The sequence below is a fragment of the Zosterops lateralis genome (genome assembly GCF_965231275.1).
Source record: "Zosterops lateralis genome assembly, chromosome: 8".
NCBI classification, from domain to species: Eukaryota; Metazoa; Chordata; class Aves; order Passeriformes; family Zosteropidae; genus Zosterops; species Zosterops lateralis.
The window spans coordinates 20,703,276-20,728,347 of NC_139768.1; the positions used below are offsets into that span (position 1 = coordinate 20,703,276).

The 25,072-nt window shown below is 38.8% G+C and overlaps 1 protein-coding gene across 1 annotated transcript in view; it reads left to right on the plus strand.

Moving 5' to 3' along the window:
• Positions 1-25,072, plus strand: part of FHIP2A (FHF complex subunit HOOK interacting protein 2A) — a 34,549-nt gene that overhangs the window by 340 nt on the left and 9,137 nt on the right. The window contains exons 2-13 of the mRNA XM_083866131.1: positions 7,755-7,833; positions 9,649-9,818; positions 11,958-12,062; positions 12,401-12,523; positions 16,805-17,098; positions 17,978-18,174; positions 19,379-19,493; positions 19,598-19,674; positions 19,777-19,969; positions 21,167-21,336; positions 22,174-22,317; positions 24,018-24,108. Coding sequence (XP_083722257.1) covers positions 7,755-7,833; positions 9,649-9,818; positions 11,958-12,062; positions 12,401-12,523; positions 16,805-17,098; positions 17,978-18,174; positions 19,379-19,493; positions 19,598-19,674; positions 19,777-19,969; positions 21,167-21,336; positions 22,174-22,317; positions 24,018-24,108 — 1,758 coding nt within the window. The remainder of the gene's footprint in view (positions 1-7,754; positions 7,834-9,648; positions 9,819-11,957; positions 12,063-12,400; positions 12,524-16,804; positions 17,099-17,977; positions 18,175-19,378; positions 19,494-19,597; positions 19,675-19,776; positions 19,970-21,166; positions 21,337-22,173; positions 22,318-24,017; positions 24,109-25,072) is intronic.

A 25,072-nucleotide genomic window follows, 5' to 3' on the forward strand; every position in this document is an offset into this window, starting at 1 on the left:
CCGGGGGAGCCGGGGGAGGAGGGAACGACTGCGGCCCCAGCGTAGCCCCCGGCTGTCACCGCCGAGCGCTGCCGGGCCCCAGGGCGGCCCTGCCCGGCCCTCACCCGGCCCTTGCCCGGCTGTTCCAGCCAGACAAACAATAAAGGCGAGGAATCGGGAAACTCCCCAGGATTTCCAGCTCGTTGTGAGCAGCAGACAATAGTCGGCGTCACCGGTGATTCTGCGGGCTGTTGTCAGTTTCAGAGCGGCGCTTCCCAGCCCTGGGTTATGTAGCGATGTGTGCGGGGTCGGGCTGGCCGGGGCACAGGGATGTGTGTGCACAGTCCGGTGCCCTGGCGAGACTGGCACAGCCGTGCCGGGCGAGGAAACGGGCCCTGTTTGGAGCTGCCATTGCTGCAGGCCGCCATCCGCACTGCCTGGCCACAACATTGATTTTATGCTTTTCAGCGAGGCGGGGTCTTGCTAGAATTCCCTGCCTTTCAGCACCTCTCCCAGTAAGCCAGCACATCCAGGAGACTTGAGTGTGAAGAGGTGGCAAAAATGGGCAGTGAAATACTGAAATGAAGATGGGGAGTGTTGAAGAAAAAAATGTTCAAATGGTTGAAAAAAGAGCCTGCATGCCAAGTCTAAATGACTGAAATAGGAGCCTGCATGCCGAATCCTGCCTCATCTTGGGGGCAGCCTTTGTGCATTAATGTATGCTTTGATGCTGCACTTGAGCTTATGCCTGTCTTTATATGAGCCTGTAGTTCTGCAGGAGTATTCAGGTTTAAAAGTGAAGCATGTGTTCATTAATTGCGGGTTCCTAGTCTGCTTTTTTAATGGTGTAGTGGCATTTGAAAATAAATGTTTTAAATCATTTTAATTATGGAATGTTTTATTTGAAAACATTCTGACCACATGTGAATGCCTTCAATAGACAGTGCTTTCACTGGAGAGGAAACAGAAATTAGTGCCTGCCTGACTAAAGAAAGTTTGTTGCAGTGAGCTGTGCCACATTTTGAATAACAGAAATAAGAGTGGATGACTGAGAGATGCAGGAGTGGAGGAGAAGGCATTCTTTCAGGCCTCCCAATTCAAGAGATCTAATAGAAGTTATTATTAGGAGAGTGTTTACGTTATTGATGTGTGCAAAAATAAACAAAAATAACTGCATTAATTTGAGATCCAGTAAAAAAATAGCAAAAACCAAATAAGCTGAATAGAACAGGAGAAAAGTAGAGATGGTAGGGACTAGATGCTCTTTTCTGATTAAAGAAATCCAAATGAAAATACAGAAACATATTTATACCATCATTTTGCAAGTGAGTACTGTCAAACAACATGCTGTTTGTCCTTGCTCAACTCTGGTGTCCCTTTTAGAATTGCCTCATCCTGTTACCACCACTGTGGTGGATCTCTTGATAAACACTGCACTATTGCATTTACAGGATTGTGACAAATACCAAGCACCACATACTAGGAATGAAACATGGAACTGCAAAAGCAGCAAGATACTAAGAATGTTTCTTACTTTATAAGTTTGACCCACTAATACAAAGACAGAACTGAGAAATATAAATTTTTAACCAGTTTGGGGGCAGTATGTTTTAAGTTGTTTCATTCTCCCTGTAGTAAAAAGATGTGGTTTGCTTAGCATTGCTATGGGGAGCTGAATTAGCTTAGACCACTTTGATGCTGCTTGCTGTTTTCAGAACCAAGAGAATTAGGAACATCATTTTTGCTTGCTGTTTTTCTTGGGAGCAAGTATAATGTGGGCAGACTGATTGGATCCTTAACCCTGAGTATCAGCAGTAGAACTAGTAATTAAAGTATCAGTTCTCAAAAGTTTTGGTTACCTACCCCAGAGTAGGTAGAGTTGCAGCTGTACAGTTTTCTGCTGAGCTGGACACTTAAATACACTTGAAGAGCTTGGGTTTAGCTTTCATGGCTGGGATTTCAGAATGGTTTGGGTAGCCCTTCTGCCCTGTCCCTTCTCCTGCACATCAGTTACATAATGCTCCTGCCCTGCCTCAGGGTCCACAGGCCTGCAGACTTTGGAGAGATGCATTTAAACAGTAAAGGTTCCCATGCTGTTAGATAATCGTTGTTATCTTACCCTCAATACGCCATCCCTCTGAACTCTGACGAGGAGTTCCAAAGGTTGACAGCCTGATAGACATGGCAGTATTTGCCTTTTACTTGTTGTCAGTGTATCACTCTTGAACTGTCTGCCCTTGTGACAGGACTATGCTTGAGGCAAACCTAAGGGAGCAGTTGCTTTTTGCTAAGTTTTTTTCTTACCAAGGTTTTTTTCCCAGAGAGGTTGTGGTGGGACACAAGACTAGCCTGGATGGGGCTTAAAACAACATAGCCTTGTAGAAAATGTCCTGTCCATGGCAGTGGAGTTGGAACTTGGTGGTCTTTTAAGGACCCTTCCAACCCAAACCTGTCTGTGATCTTGTGATTCTGCTTGAATAATTCAAAACTTTCAGTCTTTTTCTGACTAAATTTCCCAAATGTTTGAAATCATATTCCTGATTTCCATTACCATTGAATTCTAGTTTTTTGCCACCTCTTATCTTATGTCAATCCTGCCAATATTTTAGATACTTTTTGCTTTTTGGATTTCTCTGCAGCATCCAGATGAGCAAGCACCACTGTGTTACCCTGCCAACAGAGCCTCCTTAAATTGAGTTGGATGTGTTAGTGAGAATGGTGGATAGGTCTGCTGTCTTTGTTCTGTTACTTCAGGGCAGAATAGAAATGCTGTTGCTTCATGGGGTTCATATTATTAAATCTGTGACAGTTTATATATGGCTTGTCCTTAAGATATTTTCTCTTTGCTATGCATTTCTGATACACTTTCATCCCAAAGGGCTATCTGTGAGCACTACATTGTCAGCAACAACAAAATGTAGTGTACAATAACAAAGCAGCAAGTTAGACTTATTTTTCTCTTATCTTGTGCTTTTCACTCATGTCTCCCTAGACAAAATAGCTTGTCTGTGAAGTGGCCACTCAGTGTTCAAAGGACTTTAGTTTGTGTTTGATTTGGGCTTTTGGATGTTTCACCTTAATAGTCAGTTCAAAGGGATGTTTTTTAGTTGTATTTCTTGCAGGAAAAATAAAATTTTGGTTGGCTTGAATTTTGCAATTTGCTGTTGAACAGGAATATTTGTACCACACAATTGAATGAATGAGGACTTTGGTGCCTGCTGCACATTCTTGAGATCCCCTCTCTACCAGCTCATTATTCCACTGTATCTCTGACACTGGTATATTACTGTGCTTTCAAGTAGCTTCTGTTTATATTTTGAAGCAAAACTCAGCTTTGAAAGAAACCAAGTCACTTGGTACAGGCAGTGCTCCAAAATCATGAGCTGCATTACTGATTGGAACAGAATTTGTTCCTCTTGAACCCACTTTATTTGATGTAATGACCTTATATTATTCGTTGTTTTAATGTCGTGCTGGTACTAACAAATCAGATGACAAAATTTAATGCATGACTTGCAAGCATGTGCAGTCTTAATTTTATATGTGAGAGCAGTGGCCATTATAAACTCTTTGCATTCATCAACTGAAGATCAAGTAAACCTTCAAGCATTAATCCTTTTTCACATTCACACTGGTACAGTAGTAAGACTGAAGAAAAACATCAAGTGACTGTGTCAGTCAGGGCAGTGTGCGTGCACTTCCCCTTCCTTTCTCTTTGACACAGTTTCTGTTCTCTTTTTTTACTCTGGCATCTGACCAGGCAGTACCTGTTATTTTTTTATACAGTGTACTCTTTCCATTGTGAATTTACCCTAAAGATATTGAGGCATATCACCCCCTTCTGATGTTTCCATCCTTTCCAGTATTGAATTGCACTTCTGAAAAGCATACATGCAAAATATGACAATGAATTTTACATGCACAAAAGAATTGCTGTTAAATACTGCATATGTATACACGTTTCATTGCTCTTTATGTTGGTTTTTTTTTTTTTTTTTTTGCTGCCTAAACACGAATTCCATATGCTTTGGAAAACAATATGGAATTGTGTTTTGAATGGGTTTTGTCATGAGCACACTGTAGTTCTGGGCAAAGATCTGTTGCTCTCCTGAGAACAGCACTTTCCCTGAAAGGAGTGGGCTTTGATTATTTGTTCCATATTGTCAGCAGAAGGATGAGGCAGCATGTGTTAAGTTCAGCTCGCTCCCAGGAAGCCCAACTGCTGGAGCTGGGCACCACATGGAAGATCTTGCTAATCAATGGCTGCTCCAATGGGCTGCAGTTCAGTGGTGCTCAGTGAATTTCAGCTCTTTCATGTACCAACACCTACACTGCAGGGTTGGAGATCATGGGGTTTTTTTCCCCAGAGGAGGAGAACTTCACTTTGAGATTAGGAATCACTAAGAACATATTTAATTGCATCAGGTTTAATTACAGAGTCACAGAATATTCTGTGTTAGAAGGGACCCACAGGGGCCACCAAGTCCAGTTCTAAAATGAATGGCCCATACAGGGGTCAAACCCACAACCCTGGTGTTATTAATACCATGCCCTAACCAGCTGATGTAATTGTGAAAAATAACTGCATTTTAAAGCTAACTCCTTCAAATTAGACAAGTAGCAGGAATTAATGGCCTTCACAAGGAATTTTGGTTTGCTTCGGAATCTCCACACAAGTGTGAATACTTACACAAGAGAGTGGTTATTCAGGCTGGCAGCTGTAACATGTATTTTATCTCAGCTGATAGGTAATAATTCATCCTAAAATAGAAACTATAACCTCATATTAGTACTGTCCTAGTAGGGTTAAAGCGTGTCAGCCAAGTATTACAGTTTCCTAATTCTTTCCAATGCTTGACTTTGTATAGGTATAAGCTGGTATCTTGGTCTTTACCTTGAATTCATGTCTGAATAACTAAGTTAAGATGATTGCTTGGGGGGGGGGATTTTGCTTTATTTTTGTTTGTTTGTTTGCTTGTTTTCTTGTGGGTTTTTGTTGGTTTTTTTGATCAGTAAACACCTCAAAATAATCTTGCTGGGGTTACATCTTCAGTTTGTAGTAATGCTGATGGTGTGTTCCCAATAGGCTGCACTGCCCAGGTGTACACACATGCTGATGTTATCTCTGCTATGTCTGGCTTGCAGTCCTGATCAGAGAAGACTCTGAAATCACTGGCTATTTTAATTTGAAAGGGCAGGACCTGTCCCTGAATTATTTTTTCACCTCTTGAGAAGAGTCCCTAGAGGCATATGTTGGGAGGGAGAGTGTCTATATCCACAGTTCTCTCCCGTGGTGGATAAATTATTGACAGTGCTGAGAAGTGAAATCCTTTTCCTGGCACTGCTCAGAGGCACTAAATTCATCTTCAGGGAGATGAGACGAGAAGAAGTGGAGAGGAAAATCACATCTGCCAAGGATAAATCTTTAATGTTATCTATCATGTGTTACTTTGGAAATAGAGTGGTCTGAAAGGCCTGTATTCCTCAAAAGTTGTCTCTAGGTTATTCATCAGCTGGTGTTGAGATTTTGATACAGCTTTTTTTAACAGAAATGATCATTACATTGCTTGAAAATCACATCTAGAGCAGCTAGTGTGACATGCAGAGCATGATACACAATATCATATGCTCAATCTTCAGTTTGTTTGGTTATTCTTCTGAATTTCAATAACCTAGTAAATGTCACAGTAAAATAAACTGATTTTGTGTAGTGTAGGGTGTTCAGATACTCTGTGGTAGCTGCTGTGTTAATGTGCTGCTCTGAGTGCTCAGCTGTGGAAGACTCAGTGAGTGCACAGCCTGTCAGGGAGAGGATAAGCACTGTCAGTTTGATTTCCTGGTTGCCATTTCCAAGGACGCATTTCCACCCTGGATGCAGACAGAGATAGTTGCCAAGCACCACTACTTTTCCAGAGTCTTGCATTTCAAAGTCCTGTGTGCAAAAGGCCATTAACAATTAGCAGTGCACTTATCTTGGCCTGGCATACTCGTCATATACTGGGCTTTACAACTTTACTAAGATAAATTTAAGTGTCATTAAATTCAAGGCAAAGAAAAGACTGATGTGGAAAACATCCGAGGCTTTTTCAAAGAAACCAACACCACCCAGTAAAGCCTGTATGAGCCTATACTGTACAGGACTATATATGAGCCCTGTGCCCCTGAGCCCTTGCTTGCCCAAGAACTGAGACAGCAGAGCACATTTTAGACCCTACTGGGAGACAATAGAGGAGTTCAGAGTTATTAGTCTCAAATGTGGTGTCTGTAGCTCCTGGGGAGAAAACTTCCTTCAGTTAGTTAACCTTTCTTTGTGAGGTTAACTGACCCCTGGCACAGATTCATGGAGTGGAGTCTCCATCCTTTGATATATTCAAAAGCCATCTGGACATGCTCCTGAGCAGCCAGCTCTAGGTGACTGTGCTGTAGCAGGGCTAAACTGAGTAATCTCCAGAGGCCCTTTCTAACTTCAGTCCCTCTGAGATGCTGTGAAGGATGAAGGACTGGACTCCATATCCTGTCAGGATCGTTCAACTCCTTACCCTTCCAAAACAGACACACCAGTTTATACTTGGGATTCTTTTGTTTGCCCACAGGGCTCATTGCTGCCATCCTGTCAAGTGATAATCCCCTGTTTCAGGATGGCCTCTAAAAAAAATGACTTGAGGACTTAATGGTCAAAAAAACCCCAAAAAAGCTCAAGCAAGTAGGATTAGGGCTCGATAGCAACAGATCCTTATGTGACCTATTGAATGGTTGGGGTTTTCCCTGTAGGATTCCTGATTTTACCAACTCGAAATTAATGGGCACAAATGCAGTGCTTGTCTCAGCTCTCACTTGGGAGAGCAGAGTGGTGAAATGATTGTGGTCCTGTTTTCACAGGCTGCCTGTGGTGTGATGGGCCGCAGGCCACCTGTGTCTCAGTGGGGAGGGAGCGGTGCTGGTGGTGACTGCCTGGGGGGCTGCATTTCCTTCTTGCACCATATTATTCCTGGATGCTGCTCACACCGAGCCAGCCATCCCAAACTCCTCCTGGAAAGAAGAAACTTTCTTTCCTTGCAGAAATGAAATAAGAAACATTTGTTAAAAAAAAGAGAACAACCTGCCAAGCTCTGGGTGTGGGCCTAAATTAAAAAAAAAAAAAAAAAAAAAAAAACCAAAAAAAACCCAACCAAACCAAAAAACAAAACAAAACAAAACACAAACAAAAAAAAAAAAAACCCACAAAAAAAACAAACAAAAAATAAAAACAACCACCACCAAACCCAAACTTAAAACTGAACACAGATCTTTTAAAAGAAGTTGTGGCTAACAGGAAAAAAGGCATGGCAAAAACTGGATGAAGCAACTAATTGGTATTTTTAAGGGAGTGCACAGAGAGAACAGAGTGTACAGAAAAGGAAGAAGGCATCAAGAACAAATATAAAAGAACGTGATTTTTTCCAACAGGACAAAACTGTGCTCTAAACAATACAAACATACATTTTTAGTGTTGCTTTGCTGTAGGAGCAATTGCTTTTGTTGCTTCAAATAGATTGTCTGGTGATAGAGACATCACAGAGATTATTACTGATGTTTACAAGGCAGGCAGTGTGGCATGGGGCTCAGCCATGAATAATGAATGTAGTCCTTGTTAAAGGTAAAAGAGCAGAGGGTTACAATTGTAGTATTATCTGCAGCACTTCCAAGTATAAGATAAAACAGAATTTCATCTCTGAGCAAGTATGTTCATTCCATTTCTAACTGTTTTTTGTTTGTTGTGGTTTTTTTTCCCATAGCTCGCACCTTCTCTTCCATTACAAGAAGATTTTGTTTACCACTGGAAAGCAATCACCCATTACTACATAGAGACCTCAGGTAAAAGAAGAAAGCACTCTGGGTTTGTCTCTTTTATTGTGGAAACTAGAATTCACAATTTCAGTGTTTTTAAAAAGTAAAGATTAAGAAATACTAAATCGACTCATGTCTTTAATCAAAATACTGACAATAATAACTAATAATTAAAAATATCATGTACTTCCACCTGTAAAAGTAGGCGTGAAAAATGGCTGAAGTCTTGTTTCCTGAGTACCGTGTAGGGAACTGCACCTTTTTACATCTGACCCAGTTTCTGCCTTCACATACTGTCTTTAATCTAAACAGACAGCTGCAGAAATGCAGTCCCTGCTGTTAACATTTTCATTGCTTTGCATCAGGGATTTTCCCTTTCTTTGCAAGATTTGAACAAAAGTAATTTTGTGGTCATAGATTTTACCAGATACAGATGGATTCCATGTGCTCAGTATTGTTAAACCTTACTCGGACGTTACACTGCTCTTCTTAAAAATGAATATTATGATGAAATATGACTGTAGTTCCTTTTTAAAAAACTCTTCCCTGGTTTGGGGTTTTTTTTCAGCAGTTATGCAGCATGTAAATTTTTAATTTTGGACATAGTTATGAAACAATTATGTTTTAAAAGTGAGTGTTGCCATGTTTTCCTCAAGCATATTAATTTTGACCTTCTGCTGCAAGAGCAAGTTGAATCTGTGTTTGTGTCTGATGATCTTGTTTATATCAATATTTACTCCTAAAACTGCAACATAACCCTTGGTTCCAAATACCCATCTTTCGGAACACTATGTGATGTTTCCAAAGGTGGAAATGACAGGGTGGCAGGGAAAACTGACACCTGCAGTGACGTGGTGCAGAATAAAAGCTGACCTCTCTCCCAGAGTTGCAGAAGTCTTTTGAAAAACAAGTTTCCACTTGGTGGATATATTTCTGTCCTCTGCAGTAGGAGCAGAATTATGTGTAGGAAATTCAAGCAAAACACTCCAGGCTAACTGGAGGCTGTGGCAGAGACCAAAATCACTCTGACATGGCAGAGTGTGATGTTGTTGTCAGTTGCATGCAAGTGACAAGTTATTTTTAGATTATTGCGTAAACAGTAGTAACCATTTCCCCAGGATAGTTGTTCCAGTAGAATTCAGCTGAAAAATTTAAAAGGAGAAAATCTTCATGTGTGGATATGTTCTACAATATGTGAATGCCAGTGGTGTAAATCCACTGCAGTTTCACGACTTGAATATAATAAAATCAACATTTTACCCTTTCCTTCATAAAGTTTGACAGAATTCTATTTCAATGGCAGAAAGTACAAAAGAGAAGTCTAGTAGCTTTTGGAGAACGAACAGCATAGAGTTTGAATTTTCTTTGTTGTTATCAGCAGAAAAGCCATTTATTTCATCATCTAGTTTAGAAAGGAAATGATCAGCTGCAAATTAAGCTGATGTTAGAGGCCATTCACAGATTCGAGAATACTGCATGAAGGGTCAAAGAGGAAGTTGTCAAGACCTAGTGCATACAAACAGAAGACTGAGAGTTGTACCTTTCTTTCCCTTGGCTTGCTCTCTGGTGGTAGGAATTTTCCTTTTTTGACCGTGTAATTAATGCATGTTTTGAATTTTGGCACTTCACTTTTTCCCCATTGCAAGGTCAGGTATCTGCCCAATGCATATTCCAGTGTACATGTTCAGATACAGTTCTGAAAGTTTTAAGACATGTTAAAAGCTTGCACTTTATATAAGGTTCTTTAAATGGATGTCGTGTTCATAAGTCTTAAATGTGGAACCGAACTTAAATATGAGGGCAATTTTAAAATCATTCCTAATTGCCTATTTTTTTATTTAGATGACAAAGCTCCTGTGACTGATACCAACATTCCCTCTCACCTGGAACAGATGTTGGATATTCTAGTTCAAGAAGAAAATGAGAGGGAATCAGGTGAAACAGGACCATGTATGGAATATTTGCTACATCACAAGATTTTGGAGACACTCTACACTCTAGGAAAAGCTGATGTATGTATCTCTCAGCAGAACAGAGTATCTCTTGTGTGAGCTCCTAGTTATGATAGAGACTGAAGTTCTACAGTAGGTGGTAGTGTGGGACACTGAACTCTAGCGAAGAGCTGCTTGCTTATATTATAAATATACCAACCTGTATTACCAGCAAATTACAAATAACAGCCTTTTACAGGTGTAAAAGGGTGAGACAACCCCTGAGGCACTGGCTGAGCCAGCACCCTGAGACTCACCACTCTGATAATGCTGATTGTGAAACTAGAAGTAGGAGAAACATTTTTCTTCAGTCTGGAGTTTTTCTGGCTACTACAAGGCAGTATTATCCCTCTGTGTCCTTTGTGAAATGTTGGGGGATTCTTGGGTGAAAAGCTCTGTGTTAAATAGAAATTTTCTATTAACTTTCCTGAGTGTGTTGAGCTATTGCTCAGAAAGACTTTGGTATCAGAAAGCATTAATTTGAGTTGATCCCCAGACAGACTTCATACTTTGGCAGTGCTGTCTGGTTCTTTGTGTCTGTTTTGGGGCACACATGAAGTTACCTTCATGGTCTTGGTCCATCCTTGTTGCTGTCTTTCTTGGGAGAGCTAAAAGTGTGGGGAGTTGGGTTGATCACAGGGTGAATTAGCTTGGCAGCCCTTGTGGTAGAACATTTTGTATCACAGTGCAGATGCAGTTAGGGAGGCATTTATCCTGTTCCAAGGATAAATGGAGCTCTCCAGGGGTTCCTTCTCAGTCAATGTTTTACACATTTTCATGAGTTTTTTAATCGATTTTACATAATAAGGACAGCACAGGACAGTGGCTGTTTGAGCCTGAGACATTCCTTGCTCTGGAAGGGCCAGAGATCTGTTACTGTACCAGCTCTCCTAGAGTCAGGCTAATATACCTGCTCCAGCTGGGCTTAAAACCACAGCACTGCTGTATTAAAGATACTTGCACAGAGATATAGCTCATTCAGTAATCTTTAAATGTTGTCAAGAAACCAAGATGAAATGGTGACATATGTGAAGTGGGTAATTAGTAGTGTGTTTCTAAGAGTTGAGAGAAGTCATTCTGTACTCATACAAATATGTCTGTACAGGCAATTCTTGTACAGCCTGTCTTTACACTTTGCCACTTGTGAGTTGATACATCTGAAGTAAACACACAGTTCAGTGCTTGCAAGATGTTGCAAAGATCTGGTGCAAAATGAATAGTTCCCTTTCACAGCAGTTAGTTAGACTTACTACGTTACTGTGGATGTGCCCTGATGGTACATAGCTTGCCATTCTGTTCAAAGGATTGCTTGACAACTCAGCAATGATTAAGGATTAAAAATAGAGAGATAATTACTTAGAAAGGAGAGCCAGGTTAGGCTGTTGCCACCTCAGCTGCATTCAGACATGCAGTGAACCAGATGAGGGAAATTATGTGGGTTAAAATTAACAGCATTTATTAACATGGTAGAAGACATTCGTTTGGGGGAATTTAGCTAGAAACGAAGGTACATACAGGCCCACAAGCCATCAGATCTCCTGGAGATAGGAAAGTCCTTTCATGTGATGCAATGCACTAGGGACAGTAGAACAAGGGTCTGCATGTTCCACAGATATTTGTGATTTATATTCTGCTCAGGGAAAGCAACAGCTTTCTCTTGTCCTGGACCATCTGTGCATTTATAAACACTTTAGCTGGCTAAGGTTAATTGCTCATGACTTTAAGAAACCTTATGTAGGTATTAAGATTTTTATAGTTTATCATTCTGTATTTGTATGTACTGACTCACTGAACTGCTGGATTTTGTGGCACAGTACCTTAGAAGACATCTGACCTGTAGCAAATTAATTCCAAGTTAATTTCTCCTTATCACTGTAATGATACGGAATATTTTCTGGAAAGATTGGTGAAAGTTTGCCCTAGAGCAATTAACTGAAAGTATGAATAATTTGAAAGAGAAAGTAGTAATGAGATGCAACATTTTTTATTGATTTCTGTTAATATTGATAAAAGTAATATGTTAACAGATGATGACTTTGTAAAAAATCCTTTTGGTTAAATTATTGCTGTTTAATTAGCCATTCAGAGTGAAAAATTTACATCTGTGTTTTTCTCCACATTTATTGTATTTTTATTGTTGTTCATCTGTTTTTGTTTCAGTGTCCTCCAGGAATGAAACAGCAAGTTCTGGCTTTTTTTACGAAACTTCTTGGGAGAATACGGCAACCTCTTCTTCCCCACATAAATGTGCATAGGCCAGTGCAGGTACTGTTCAGATATTAAGTAAACTGTATTTTTGCACGACAAGTCTCTTTTATTTTGCTTATCTTTAATTCTTCCATTGTCAAGTGAATTTGTAAGGAAATTGCTTGGGTGCCATATCAATTGGGTTTTTTTTAATGTGCTGATGATTAGAGCTTTGTAGTGCCACTGCAATAGAAATCGTAAATAATAAAGAAAACTTAAATCTAAACTAAATCCAGAGTGAATGTTCCAGTAAATACTTATACATAATTGTAGTGTGTATACAGAAAAAGAATTCAGTCTATTATTCCTAGGAAAAGCAAAAACTTTCTATCTTGATTGTTCACTTTATCTGACAGAAATTAATCAGGCTGTGTGGTGAGGTTCTGGCAACACCAACAGAAAATGAAGAAATTCAGTTTCTCTGCATAGTATGTGCAAAGCTGAAGCAGGATCCGTACCTGGTCAACTTCTTCCTTGAGGTGAGTAAATCAATTCAAAATTTTACAGTTGTATTTACTGTGTCATATACAAAATCTAGTGGAGAACTGGGGGTGTCACATTGTGCTTCATAGCTTAGTTTTCATTCCATCTGCTGTTTTTTATCCTCTGATATTAGAAGTATTGTTGTTGGGATTTTTTTTTTTCTCCCAGAAACTTTATACATGTGATTTTCACAAGAATTTCATTCAGGGCAAATACACCAAGGTCCTTTTCCTTTGCAATGAAAGTGCCATTAGAGCAGTAACATGAATTGCAGTGTAGAACACTGTGTGAGGGAGACCTTGGCCTTCTTGTGTTGTTTTTGTCATCCCAACGAAGACCAAGGGACAGATTGCAGGGGGCACTGAAACCTTGCAAGTTGCTGAGTGTTCTGCAGGATTGGGTCCTTATTTGGTAGTGGCACATATGTTGGAGCTGCAGTGCCAGCTCACAATCTACAGCACAACACCATCTTCTATCCTTAAGACAGTCTGTAAGTATCTTTACTGCCTCCTTTAACATGTGGCATTATGAAATCAGAGTGGGAGGATAAACAGTTTCTAGACTGACTTTTCACTTCCTATTTAGAAGGACCATTAAAAAATTTTGGTTTATAAAAATCCATTTAGAAATGCCTTTTGCTCCCACTTTGCTGTTTCCTATGGTGACACAGTCTCTATTAAGTACATAATACTTTGCTGAAAAATAGTCCTTCAGGACTATTTTGCAAGCTTTCCACAAACAAGATCTGTGACAGCGGAGGCTGCTAAACTGCAAGAAGATGTTATTTTCCATTAAGTACATGATTATCATTTGCATGTCAGTAGTAAAGAACCCATCTTGAGTTTATTTTTACCTTAATTATTATCCTGATTGCCATTGTATCCACTGCAGTTGTACAAGCAACAGAAATGGTATAAGGATTGAAAAGTTAATGTTTAAACATTGGAAGCACTCAGAAGCAAACTACTGGATACATTACATGCAAAATATGGTAGAATTCTAAACCAGGATTACTTTTAGTGTTATTTGTGTAAGTTGTATGGTTTAAGCCTCTTAAATAGTGCCCTTGCAATCAAACCTGAGAACCCCAGTCATAAGAACAGCAAGTGTTTTATCCCACTTTATTAGTGTTCTTCCCCAAAATAGCAAGATCCCAATATTAACAAACACACAGAGAGAACAGATGATTCCAAGTTTCAAAGGGATCTCTAGTTTCACAAAATGCTGGCTGTGGAGTTCAGGCAAGCTGGCAAACATTTCTTGTAGCTCTTGTTACTTCACAGTATTATTCTAGGTGGTGTAGCCTAAAGCATTTGTCTTTACAACTTGTGGTGGTTGTTTGCAGATCAGTTATGTGGGGTGCAGAATTGTGCTTAGAATAGGATATTCTGGTTGTTCGTCTTCGGCCTCTTAGAGGTGCTGTTGTGACTTGATCGTTTTAAAATGCATGAAAGGGTAAATGTACAGGATTCTGTGTGGTATTTCTATCTGCAATGTCCAACACTTAAAAGATGAAATGCAGATGGATCTCTCTGGAGAGTGTTTATGTCTGTTAGTTTTGCTTCCTTCTTTCACTGCTTCCAATTGGTTTATACAGGATTTTAGGAACACAACAAACTGAGTGTGTACAAACTCACTTCCTTTGTATGATTCCATACAAAATAGTTTGTTGGTAAAATGCTGGTTTATATTTTAAATTTTCTGTAGATATATATATAATTATATTATATTGGTTAATTAATAGAGGCAAAATCTTTCACCTCTATTGCTTAACCAATAAGTCTACATGGCATAACTGTATTGCTTGGGCAAGTTATGTCTGTTGTGGACATAAGAACTTGAAGAACTTCATTCTACTTCTTTAAAGCTTTAGGATCCCTGTACTAATATTATTTTGATTTTAATGTATTCCTTTTTGTTTGAACTGAGTTTTCCTAGTTCTTGTGCAGAGAGAAAGAATATACATTGTAATGTTTATTTATCACATCTACCTCAGTTATATTTTAGGATAAACTTGCCTAATCTCATCCCATCTTAGCTGAGATACTCCTTGCAACTGATTGTTTCTGGCAAAGGGACACTTAACTCTCTATGCTTCAATTTCTACTCTTGAGACCTTAAAAAAGTTCTAATATAGTAGCTAAATAGTTGTACTTTCATTTTATAAAATGAACAATAGTTTCACTATTCACTTCTACTTTCAGTACTATGAGCCTTTATATTTCTCACCACAAATTAAGTAGAGATTCCCATCAGCTGTGATATCACTTGATGTTTTCACAGAACTCTTCTTAAATCTATCAGAATTTAGACATGGCATCATCCACTACAGATTTTAAAACTGATGTTTACAGATCACAAAAATACAAAAGTGTTTTTATATTATCTGCTCTCTGTTAAAGCTGAATTAATGAGTACTTTGTTTAGAAAGCATTGAATATGTGTTTTATGTAACCTTTTCTATTAGGTCATTCAGGATCCTGTTTTGCACCTTTGCAGGAGGCAGGTGAGCAGCTGAGCTGCAGAATTGCATGATTAAACAATAGGAAGCTTAAATAGACACAAAGATTCTGCCTGTGTGTTGCTCAACGTACAAACTGCTTTGTGTCACTTGCCAACGTAAGAGAAATGAGCTATGGACACATTTCTAGGGGCATTCATACATTTATATATGTTAGTTGTCTTATCACTGCCTTAGCTAAATAAACAATGGCCTTTCAAATGGCAGAGGAATACAGGCATGAAGTAATAAGCCACTGTAAGATGAAATAAGTATTTTACAGAATATTGCCCAGTTTTTGGAAAAAAAAAAAAAAAGCTTTTCCCTTTAACAACCCTGTCTGCAGCTTGAGTGGTGCCAGCAACAGTGTAAAGTCCAGGACTGAAATGCTGTTCCAACTTTTATGTGCAAGGGTCAGTGTTGTGATTCAGATATTTCTCTGTATTGATGAGGAGGATGGGACAATACTGAAGGCCTGCAGAAACTCTGGTGATGGACAAATTCGGTTCAGACAGATGCATTTTGTTGCTTTGCCAGCCTTGCACTTTTCACACTGTCAAAAAAACCCAAGCTATATTGAAGCAGTAATTTTTCTACTGCATTCAAAGATCATCCTTATTTTGTAGCATGCAGTCTGATGCTTTTACCACTGGTTTGCTTCTCCAGGGAATTGGTTGTGTGAGTGCATCACAATGCTCAGTGCAAATTCCCCACAATGAATGCACGGCACCTGAGCAAGTGTTCACAGCAGCTCTCCAGTTTGCTGCCTGACTGTCATGTACTCAGTCCCTGCTGGTTTGTCTGTACTAAAATTCATTAACCCCAAATGGTTAGTCTTTTAAATTATTAATGCTTGAGATATCTTTGTAATAATTTTGGTGTTATCATAGAGAAGGGAACCGTTTGGATTTATAATCTCACTCCAGTTCTCAGTTAAAAGAAATGTCTTGTGCTGCATTCTAATTTATGATTCCAATAAAGTATTCTTCACCTGCGCTTATGCCAGAAGAACACTGAATTCTTGCCTTTCTGTGAGTTTCTTCATGGTATCACAGACCACAAATTTAAATGTCTTTTTATGTGCTGGAGACAGATTTATGGGAAGACAGATGGGTTGCCTTTTTTCAGGCAAAGCAGAGGTGGTTTGGAACTTCCAAGAAGGTTCTCTCTGACCTTTTAGAGTATCCAGTGCCCAGTGCTAACTTCTACTGTCTTCTGTCCATTCAATCTTCTAATTTTTCTTATTGAGAAACCCAGTTTGAGAGTACTCTACTGTCAGAAAAGGTGTTTCTTTCCCTTTCCTGTTGAAGATAAAATCTCAAGAAATTTAGAGTTATTTTACCTGTGTGATTCCAGGTGGAAATTGTGTTTCAGACATTAGATGAATGTGAGGCCTTGGCACAGAAAGGAATGTTTTATAGTAAGTGCTAAGTTCTAAAGGTGCCACACATAAGATAAATTAAAACCTCTATCAAATTGTGGGCAAATCAAGTGAATTTGAGCCTTCAGTAGCAAAAGAAAAAGCTGCCATCCTTTTGTAAATGGCATATTCAGCCTTGAAGCAAAGTGTATAGGGCTTAAGAGAAATTTAAGCAGATTTAAAAGTGTCCTAGGTTTGTAAAACACCCATGCTCCCACAGCCCTTTACGTTTTATATGGTTATTGTATCCAGCCTTCACTACTTCAAATGTTGATGTTAAAAAATCTGCTTTTAGTAAACTCCTGCTTCAGGATGAACAGTAATTTCAGCTGTGTAATTCCAAAAAATGCTTTGCAGAGTAAGTTAAAAGCAATGGCTCTCCAAGGATCAGCGAGTGTAATCACAGAAGACATGATAAAAGACCAAGAGCCCGTGACAACAGACACGGGGCAGCCTGGACAGCCTGAGGAGACGCCCGGTGCTGCCGGAGCCGAGCACATGGAGAGGGAAGATGAGCTCCCACAACAGGCAGATGAGCTCTCTTTCAGTCTGGATGAACTCAATGTCACAGCATCAACTGAATCCTCCGCTGCCTGTACAAATCAAGACTATAATTTAGTGAATTCTCTACTAAATCTCACTAAAAGTCCTGTGAGTTGGGGTTTTTTTGTTTGTTTGTTTATTTGTTTGGGTTTTTTTTTTCCACTCTGTGTGATAAAATGAAATAGTTGGATGCTGTATGAAGTGGGCAGAGGAAATGAATAAACACACTGTATTTTAGCTATAAAAAGTGAAATGAGGGTTTTTGCAGGTACTTTTTGTAAATTGGCCATTTTCTTTGCAAATTCAGATTAAAGTAAAAATACTATTTTAGAAAATTAATACTAAGCTTGTTGATAGTAATATAAGTGGCCTTTTTAAGAAACTTGTATAGAGTGCTGTATGTTTCACAGAAAAGCTACACAGGATAAACAGAAGGTTAAATATATTACAAGAGAATGTTATTAAAACTACTTTCAATTGTTCTGACTTAACCAAACCCACTCTCTTTGTAAAGCCACTGAGGCTATCTCTAGGAGTGGGTTTTCTTTTTAAAAGGCCTGCTGTATGTCTTACCCATGTCAATGCTCAAATTCAGACTTAGATTCTTTCAGAAATTTTTGAAGGAAATTGGGTAAGCCTGTATTTGCTGCAGCAGTGCTGAGAGCAGAAAACCAAGTCTACCACTATACTTCATTATTGTTACATGAGTAGTTTACAGGACTTAGTATCTTGGTCTCAAGCTGACCTACAGCTCTACTTCTGTTAGCTGGCAGGTTGCAGCTGGCATTCTTGTATTTCACACAAAATCAGGTGAGATTCTTTATTTTGTAGCATCCAAATTCACTGGAGTTAATGACTGAAAAGGCAACAAAAATAGATGCAGTCACTGTGGGGGAACGGAGAGGTTTTATTTGGGAGGTGTTTGTTTCTTAATTTCTAGTGACCTTCATTCACCCTCTGATTAATTCTTCCATGCCCTTCTGCCAGGACGGCCGGATAGCAGTGAAGGCCTGTGAAGGTCTCATGCTTTTGGTGAGTTTGCCAGAACCAGCAGCTGCCAAGTGCCTGACTCAAAGCACTTGTTTATGTGAATTGTTGACAGACAGGCTGGCCACCCTCTACAAAGCCTTGCCTCAGTCACTGGATCCCTTAGACATTGAAACAGTGGAGGCAATTAACTGGGGGTAAGAATTTTATTTTTGTATTTAATACTCAAAATGACTTTACACCCCTCCCTGAAACTAATTTGATAAGTAGATAATGTGTATAAAATATTCCCCCACACACACAGGCTAAAGCCTCAAGGGCAGAGCTGAGATAGAGCACAGTGGTACACTCTGGGTGTCCAGTGTACCTGTGATTTCTGAGATGGGGGCCAAGTCTGCCTGCCAGTCCCTGGCAGAGATGCCTCATGGGGGGAAGTTTTTCCACTGGATTACATCAACAGTTTATAGTGGTGTCACTGTAGTATCAGGTATGGATTATATTCTCATGTAGATGTCAAGGATTCAGGAACCGTTAACTTATCACTGTACACAGTGGGCATTGCCATCTGCTGCAAGGGGCAGGAAGGGTCTATTTGTTAACAGCCTGTTGTTGCAAAATTTTTGCAGCAAAAAAAAGAAGAAGGAAAGAGTTACTGCATAAGTCACCACCATCAAGCAAAAGATACATACCTGTTATCTTAACTGCTTGTAATTTAGATTCTTAAAACATTCCTCTTCCCTCCTCTGCCTTCATTTACTATGAATTTCTCCTGATCTGTTAGTAAGTAGACAAAAGTAGGTATTTGCAAAAAAGTAGGTATTTGCTACTAGCAAAATTTCTGGTGGTTGGAGTTTGAAATTAGAAGGGGAAAACCCACAACTTAAAATTGTGGGCTAAATAAACAGTGAATTTTTTTACCAAAGAAAGTGGTGTATTTGTTATTCCTTAGAGCCCTTAAATTGAGATAGATGATTCTTTCTGAAAGATATAGTCAAGTTCAGGTATACACTGTGTGGTTTTGGTCGGCTTGCCTGAGGTCTGTTTACAGAGTAGAGAAGAACAATTGCCTTCATTTTATGGTTCTATGGCTACAAGAGTTACTGATTCATTTTCTGTGGTCTGTGTTTCCTGGGAGAGCAGGCTTGGTGATCAGTTTTCCCTTCTGACTCCAGAAATGCTTAACCAGAGTTCCTGTGCTGTACATACTGTGTATCCTTTAGCATGAACTGAATACCTGTGTTGTGGTGGCACTGTCAGACTCATAGAGACAGAAAACCTTTTTTAATGTTCCCTTCATTAGAAGTAGGTCACTAATTATTCTGTTAGGTTCAATAAGAATGGAGTCCAAGATTCTTCAATTACTTGTAGACTAAATAAATATTTTTTCTCTGTGTTCTCTAGCTTGGATTCCTATAGCCACAAAGAAGATGCATCTGCTTTTCCAGGGAAAAGAGCATTGATTTCATTTCTTTCTTGGTTTGACTACTGTGATCAACTCATCAAAGAAGCACAAAAGGTTTGAAATGTGTTCAGATGATACAAATGTATTCAGCAAATAAGTAGTTCCTGTTGTTTCCTAGCTTCTGAGTTTGAGACACACCATTTTTACCTTTGTTTCAGACGACTGCTGTTGCTATGGCAAAAGCTGTGCGGGAACGATTCTTCATTGATGTTATGGAGCCTCAGCTGATGCAAACGTGAGTAGCTCCTACAAGACACAGCAGAACAGAATCTGAATCAAGCTGATTTTTAGGGGGTGGAAATCCCCTCCATATCTGATATGAAAATGTTTCATTCAGTTCAGAGATTGGAATCCTCACATCAACTGCACTATTACACCGCATTGTTCGTCAGGTGACTTCGGATGTGCTGCTGCAGGAACTGGTGTATTTTATCCTTGGAGAGCACAGGGAGCCAGAAACACTGACAGACATCAACAGGCATCCATTGAGACACAGGCTGATCGAGCACTGTGATCACATATCTGATGAGGTGAGGGGTGATCTGACACAGGGATGTCTGCTGGCCGGTTTGGGACTGCGGGGAGTCAGTAAAGACACCGTTGTGAGGACTTTTCATATTTGTGTCAAGTAATATTTTTTGCCAAGAAAAAGAATTCTGGCTCTCAGTCTCACAAATTCCCTTTAGAAAATGAAGTCAAGCTGTTTTCTCCATCTAGCACATTTCTTTTTTTTTTTTCTAAAAATTTTTTGGTGAGTTTGCATGCCCACTATGCGTATCCAGTTAGACTTGTTCGTCTGTAAGATAGAGTAAACTGAGTTTTAGTAATTGCATTTTAATTTGTTGCTGTTATTTTCCATGTTGTTTCAATTCTGTCTTATTATCATATAAGATCCAGATAAAAACTTACATGAACTGAGTGTGGTTGGAGAATATATGCAATGCCAATTAAAAGAAGATATGATAACTTTAAGCTCTTTACATGCAGTAAGCATCATTGAAATAATTTACTTCACTAAAATCCCTCCTCAGAAACTTTCATTTTTTCCATGGAACAACCTCAGCCCTCTACTTTTTCAAATAAAAACCAAGCTTGCAGAAATACAAATCTGTACTTTCTCATATCCATTTTTTTCAGTATGCCTACCTGCTCACCCTGTCAGGATGAGTTATCTCTGTAAATTAGTTATCTTTGCAAAGCTAAGCACTCTCAAGCAGTCTTGAAAAATTGTCTTTGTATTGCTTAAAGTTCCTTTAAAAGTCTATGTAACATCTGCATGTAAAAATTTTAGCCTGTAGATCTAGTCACAATATCCCAGTATTACCTTCTTTTTTTCTGAGTATTTATTGCTAACTTTAAGTCCTGTTGTGGGTCTCATTTGCACAATGATAACTATCTTCCAGCATGGATCTGACTGTAGAACAGAAAGCTAAATTCTGAGTTCTCTCTATGTTCTTTGTTTTGTTATTTTGACAGACTTCAGACCAGGTTTCTTTTGCAGAAAAAAAAAGCATTCCCATATTGATTTTTAAATGTGTGTGAACTCTTCATCCGTGATTATACCACATGTAGCATCATAATTTTCTATTTTTTTCTTACAATTTTTGTTTCCTTCCATAATGTCAATAAGTGATTGCAATGTTCTAGGATGGACAAAGGAGATAAAAGGCAAAAAGCACAGGGCAGCAGTGCATCAGTTTATTGAGTTTTTGCTCTTTCTGTTGCAGATCAGCATAATGACTTTACGAATGTTTGAGCATCTTTTGCAAAAACCCAATGAACATATTCTTTATAATTTGGTTCTAAGAAATTTGGAAGAAAGAAACTACATGGAATACAAGCCTCCCTGTCAAGAAGATAAAGATGTGGTAGAGAATGGACAGATTGCTGGAGCAGTGTAAGTTTAAGTTTCATTATTAATAGAAGTTTTCACAACAAGTAACTTGGATCCTTATTTTTGGAACAAAATGGGGTTTTTTCCAGTAATTGAAAGAAAAGTGAGCCTGGAGAGCACTTGAGTGCTCTATGTATTAATCCATATCTGTACAGTGATGCAGAAATTCCTACATCAGCAAACTCTTAAAACAGGAACAGAAAATCTAAAATTAACACAAGCCTCTTTGCAGAGCAATAGACATTCAGAGGTCTTCATATCTCAATTTTTTTATGCATCTACCAAGCTGAAATCTATGCATATTTTATTGCAATCAGTGAGAATATTCTTGCAGTCAGTAACTTCAGTGTCTTGCTTACATTTATGTTCCTAATAATTTTTGATGGAAGAACATTTCTGAGGCACTACATAAAATAAATAAATAAAATACTGAGGCACTACATAAGATGTATATACTAGGTAACTCTTGTAACTCAATGTTTTAGTGGAGGACAGGTGAGGACTGGCCACACAAACCATTTTAGTCATCTAGAATAATTTAAATATGTCCTGGAGTAGAATCTTCTCATGTGAAAAATGGGGCTAAGGAGTTTTAAGTGACTTGGTGCAGTAATTTTGTACAAGTCAAAAATGTCTCATCTGTTGTTCAGATTGTTGGGCATTTGCAAAGGTTGGAATTTCTGCATATTAATTAGGTAATACAATGTGTATATTGTTATGTTTTGGAAAACATCCTTGTTGTTCAGAGAGGAAAAACAGCCTGCCTTGTGACCCAGAGATCTTCCTGCCTTCCATAACATTCTGTGGATGATTATGTCTTTGTCTAATGTAATTTCACAGAGATCTGGAGGAAGATCCATTATTTACTGATCTGTCTCCAGATAACACATTGTCAGCTCAGGAGTGGCTCAGTGCTTCTCCACCTGTCAGTCCAGAACATCCAAAAAATGATGGGAAGACTGAAGTTCATAAAATTGTAAATAGGTGAGTTGAAACAAAGACTTGAGGAAACGTCTGAATGTGTGGGTGTCTGCACACACTGTGCAAATTAAATGTGTACTCTGTAATGGATGTTATTCTGTGCCAGCTGGGAAAATGACTCCACAGAAGGAAATTATGTGGCATTTTATCAGAAAGCTAATTCTGAAAGATTAGAGCTTGCATTAATTCAACATAAATGAGAAAAATAGAAGAACTTTGCAGCTAATGGTTGAATACTCAGAATTCATGCTGAAAGCCTCATTGATTATAAAAGTTGCTTTTTTGCAGAAATATTTGCTTTACTTCAAATGATGTTATTGGACTTGGCCTTCCTTGACAAGTCTGGGGAGTCTTGCCATAAACCTTTCAGGGGAAAAAAAAAACCCTCAAACTTCCTTAGAACTTCAAAAGTTCCTTAAGCACATACATAAAAGGAAATAATTGCCATGCTAGAGATAACCTTCTCTGAAAGTCAGGGGCACCTGTGTCACCTGTGACATACCTCAGTGCCTGTTAGACTCACTGCAAATTGGATATCACAAAGCTCTGCTCTAAGCAACTTAGTGATGGTAATTCTCTTAGGAGCTAATATTAGGATGAGGGCTGTTTGCTCTGTCAATACTTGGTAGCAGAGCAGCACTGGTGTGTCAGTGCTGACCTATCTGCCTGCCTAGAAATAATCAAAGGTGTTAGCCAAAGGAAGCAAGCAACCCAGAGACAGCCAGGACAGAGTGACATCATCACTTCTTGCCCTCTTTCCCCCAGTATTGCTATTTATAGTTCATGGTGGACATGGTTTGGAGCAAAGACAGAAAGAACACTCTCCTAAATTCACCTCGTGTAACCTCTGTCAGGGAATAGAAATGTTTTCTGATTTGCAGTGTTCTGCAAATTTGTATTTTTTGCGATAAGATGAACTCCACTTGAAAAGTCAGCTACTACATATTTCTGCATATAAATTCTACAGGAGTGTCCAGCACTCCTGTAGAACTGGGGTATGGTGAAGGCTGAAATTCGGAATCAGGATCCAAAGACTGGGTTTTATTTTGCTGTCCAGAAATTTCAATGTGTTTAATTTTTTTAAAGTTACTAATACTCAGAATTTCCTGATGCATTTTAGGTCAGATATTGGTGCAGTAATAAGGACAGAGTGTTTGACTACACACCTAGCAAAAGCAATTACAGTTGTAACAGAGACATTTATATGCAGATACTCCTATGTGTCTTAGATGTGCATTTTTTGCAAAAACAAGCTGGTAAATAAAAGTATCTATTAAGTAGGTTAAGAAGAATTTTAACTGTGATTCTTCTTCTCTTTTGGCTTATTTATTCCCAAGTATATTTTGTTTTAGCTCTAATAAGATGGAGTCTGACCTTTAGCAAATACTTGACTTCTCTATGAGTATTCCCTCTAATCTCCATTCTGTCTGCTGATTCTCAGAAAATGCTTCCACTGATGACTTTACCTCTAGTGCCAGATACAAAAGTTCTCAAGTGTATACCTCGTTATTACAAACAGTAGTTGGAATAGATAGGCTTAAATAGATTTTGTGTTCTCTGTTCTTCACATAAAGTTATGGTAGAGTCTGTGGATTAATTGGCCAGACAGTTCAGCATTGTGTGTACACTGCTACAGATGATGAGAAAGTATTGATCTGGTGCTCTGTGGAATACAGTCATTAATGTACTTTTTTTCTCTTCAGTTTTCTCTGTCTTGTACCTGATGAAGCAAAGTCATCATACCATGTGGAGGGTACAGGTTATGATACTTACCTCAGAGATGCCCACAGACAAGTAAGTCAGTGAACTCTTCCTCAGTCCTTGAGAATTTGAAAAGCTGGTGAGAATATACAAATGCTTCTGTAAATAGTCCTATTAAATGCATCTTTTGGTAATGGAAGATGGGAAAATTCAATTTTCATTTTTAATGAAAACTTACCTTTGGAGATCTGTCGATGATGAATTCACCTTGTATTGCACTAGTGGGAATAATGGATGACATTAGATGCATTAATATTCATGTAACAAATACAGTGAGAGAAAACCTGAACCGCAGATAGATTCTTAATTTGCTTCTGCATTTATCTGCATTCTCTTGGAGAATTGCCTGCCAAGCTGTTTGAAAGAACTAAAGAGAAATTAAAATGCTGCATAGGAGTTATGCAATCTGGGACTTTGCAAATAAAGGCTCATCACAGGGAATGCACAGCCTAAGGCATTCAGGTTTGAAGTTGGGAGGTTGGGTAGGTAGGGAAAGCTTTATGATTTACTGTTCAGAAATAAATGGAAGTTTTGCTTTTACAAACATAGAGTTTCCGTGGTCAGAGGACAGCCACTGTTTGCAGCTTTCTTACTGAAACCTTGTGAATCTTCTAGAACAGGCAAATTTATGCAAAGGAGCAGAGTAACTGAGAGCTATATTTAGTAGGTAATTCAAAAATTCCATAACCTTGGAATTGCGTTATCAGCTGCTAAAGATGGGAAGTTTGGATTTCTGTATTTATATTGCTTCATCTTTAGTCTCTCCTGAAAAGACAGGGAATAGAAAATAGAGAATAAGGAAACAAAGGTTGATGTAAAATTCCCCTATGTTCTATTCTTGGATGCCAGAAACCACTTATCATCTTCGTCTTTCTTTCATGCCTTGGGAAAAAGAGTGTACTGGGAGTTATTAGAGAGCAGAATTGGTTTCTGTCACTTCCTGACGATGATATGGCTACTGTTAAAATATTTCCCCCCTAAGAGTAGCCCTGCCTGT